Source organism: Cyprinus carpio, chromosome A5 (genome assembly GCF_018340385.1).
Source record: "Cyprinus carpio isolate SPL01 chromosome A5, ASM1834038v1, whole genome shotgun sequence".
Taxonomy (NCBI): domain Eukaryota; kingdom Metazoa; phylum Chordata; class Actinopteri; order Cypriniformes; family Cyprinidae; genus Cyprinus; species Cyprinus carpio.
In genome coordinates, this window is record NC_056576.1 from 30,373,995 (window position 1) to 30,376,333 (window position 2,339).

The following is a 2,339-nucleotide window of genomic DNA, read 5'->3' on the forward strand; positions in this document are numbered from 1 at the left end:
TAAACTAAATTGATACCCTTAAATCTTGCTTAGTTTTTTTTTTTTTTTTTTTTTTGCGCAGTGAAATTCTCCAAAAAAATCCCCTTTTAAAAAAAAAATAAAAAAATAATAATAAAAAAAACTCATAACAAAAACTCTCATCATTTTTTATAGAACGCTTTGTTGATGTCTGAACTGTCAAGCTCGCCTTGCTTGCTCACATCTGTATCGATCCCAGTGTAATGGCAGAGCGAGGAGCTCATTTAACATCCGCGGCTCCAGCTGAAGACAGACCGTTTATATTCGAGGTTTTAGCTCAGGACTCTTTGATGAGTGCTGTTAAACCAACATTACTGCATGCTGTGAAGGTATGCTTACACATTTACTGCATTTGCTACCAATGCACACTAAATGACATTATGGTAAAAGATTAATCTTGCCTCTAAACATCTATCTTTGTCGTGCTGTAATGAAGTGGAGCGCTGTGTGCGAAATACAATGCTAGCAGTGTATATACTACTGTGCACTATCTGTGAGCAGGTGCTCTGTGGCCGAATTCCGCTCATTTGCATGGAATAACTTAGGACCCACTGTATTTGCTGCACATTTTCACAATATAGTGAGTTCAACTTGACCTTTCATCACCAGTGTGAAGAATAAACCAGGCTGAATTGGACTGCCTGAAGGCTGTTTACTCAAAACTGTATTAAAAAACACAAATTTGTAAGCATAGACCTTGGATTTTCAAACTTTTTATGCCACAGATCACAAATATGATCAACATCATGTGACAGATCTACATGATAAAGCGTAAAAGACCTCTGTAGCGTTTCTTGTATAAAGACATTTTATTTAGGGAAAAATTAATATTATAGATATGTCTAAAAAAATAATTAGGACAATATTTAGTTTATATTTATATTTTATATAATTTACTTATCTTAATCTTATTTTTTTGTTTTTAATAATTTGTAATTTTTCTCTAAACTTTTCATGGACCCCCTAGCATGCAAAACATAATTCTATTGTTTTATATTTTAAAAAGTTATAAAAAAAATAAATAAATACACTTTACCGTATTTACTGGCATTGAATACTCCTGCCTTTGTCCACAGATCCTTGCTACGTCTAACCCCGCTCGCTATGGATTTCTTTGGCAGAGGTTTGATGAGATTTATGCTATCCTGGACGTGTTATTGCATCATTATTTCCTTTCTCGCACCAGCGTCTCATTTTCTGAGAATTTCTACGGTCTGAAGCGTGTAGGAGAAGACAGCACACGTGCAGCTCATCTGGGACTCCGGCGGAGACAGCACTGGCGCTCTTTGTTTCTACTGGCCCTCCTTCCTTACCTACACACCAAACTGGAAAAAGTCCTGGCTCGACTGAGAGACGAGGACGATTTCTCCATCCGCTTGTCGTAGTCCATCATGCAGAAGTTGTACAGGGCTTTTTTGGCTGCGTACCCCTTTGTGTGCATGGCCTGGGACGGCTGGGTCTTTTGCCAACAGCTTTTGTATGTTTTCGGCAAAACACGGACACATTCTCCACTTCTGTGGCTGGCAGGGGTTAAACTCTCATATCTCACGGATAATGACATACACAGCCTAGATCTCAAGCCATCAGGCCCGGCACTGAGCCCCAGTCAAAGGTGGGTTATTTAGAGTCTATACTAAATTATTTTCTTGAGGTTTACCAAAATATAAAGATGTTCAAGTAAAGCAAAAATCTCTGTGTTTTCAGCTTTGGAGAGAAATTTCAGCGTCTGGTCTCTACGGCAGTTGGTGGTGTGGCTGTGTCTCTTTCAACCAGCCTCTCGATTGGAGTGTTTTTCCTGCAGTTCCTGGAGTGGTGGTATTCATCCGAGAACCAGAGCACCATTAAATCCTTGACCTCCCTTCCAACCCCTCCACCCCCTCTCCACCTGCACAGCCCGGAGACTTCACACACACACATCAAAGTCTGCCCGCTCTGCAGGAAAGTGCGCACGAATGACACTGCGCTCGCCACTTCAGGCTTTGTGTTTTGTTATAAGTGTATATATGTGTACGTTAAAGCCAATCACAGGTGTCCCCTCACTGGCTACCCTTCAGGACTGCAGCACCTCATTAAAATATACACACCTGATGGATAGACAGGTCAAATCTGTTTAATTTGGTTTCCAAGATGCATTATTAATTCTGTCTGGTTTCACATAATTATTGCACATTGTTCAGGTGAACAACGGTTTAGTGTTAATTGTTATTCTAAGGAAGGCTAAAAGGCTTTTATAAGTTAATAAAATAAATTTTTGTGATATGGTTATAATGGACTATTAATTTATGAAATGTGTAAATATTAAATTTGTACAGATATCATCA

The 2,339-nt window shown here is 39.0% G+C and overlaps 1 protein-coding gene across 1 annotated transcript; it reads left to right on the plus strand.

Annotated features, from left to right (window-relative positions):
• Window positions 1-166: 166 nt before the first annotated feature.
• Window positions 167-2,339, plus strand: LOC109060233 (peroxisome assembly protein 12-like). The gene is given in 3 exon segments (XM_019077382.2): window positions 167-347; window positions 1,095-1,630; window positions 1,723-2,339. Coding segments are annotated over 3 exon segments (1,053 nt in total). The 5' UTR covers window positions 167-221; the 3' UTR covers window positions 2,114-2,339.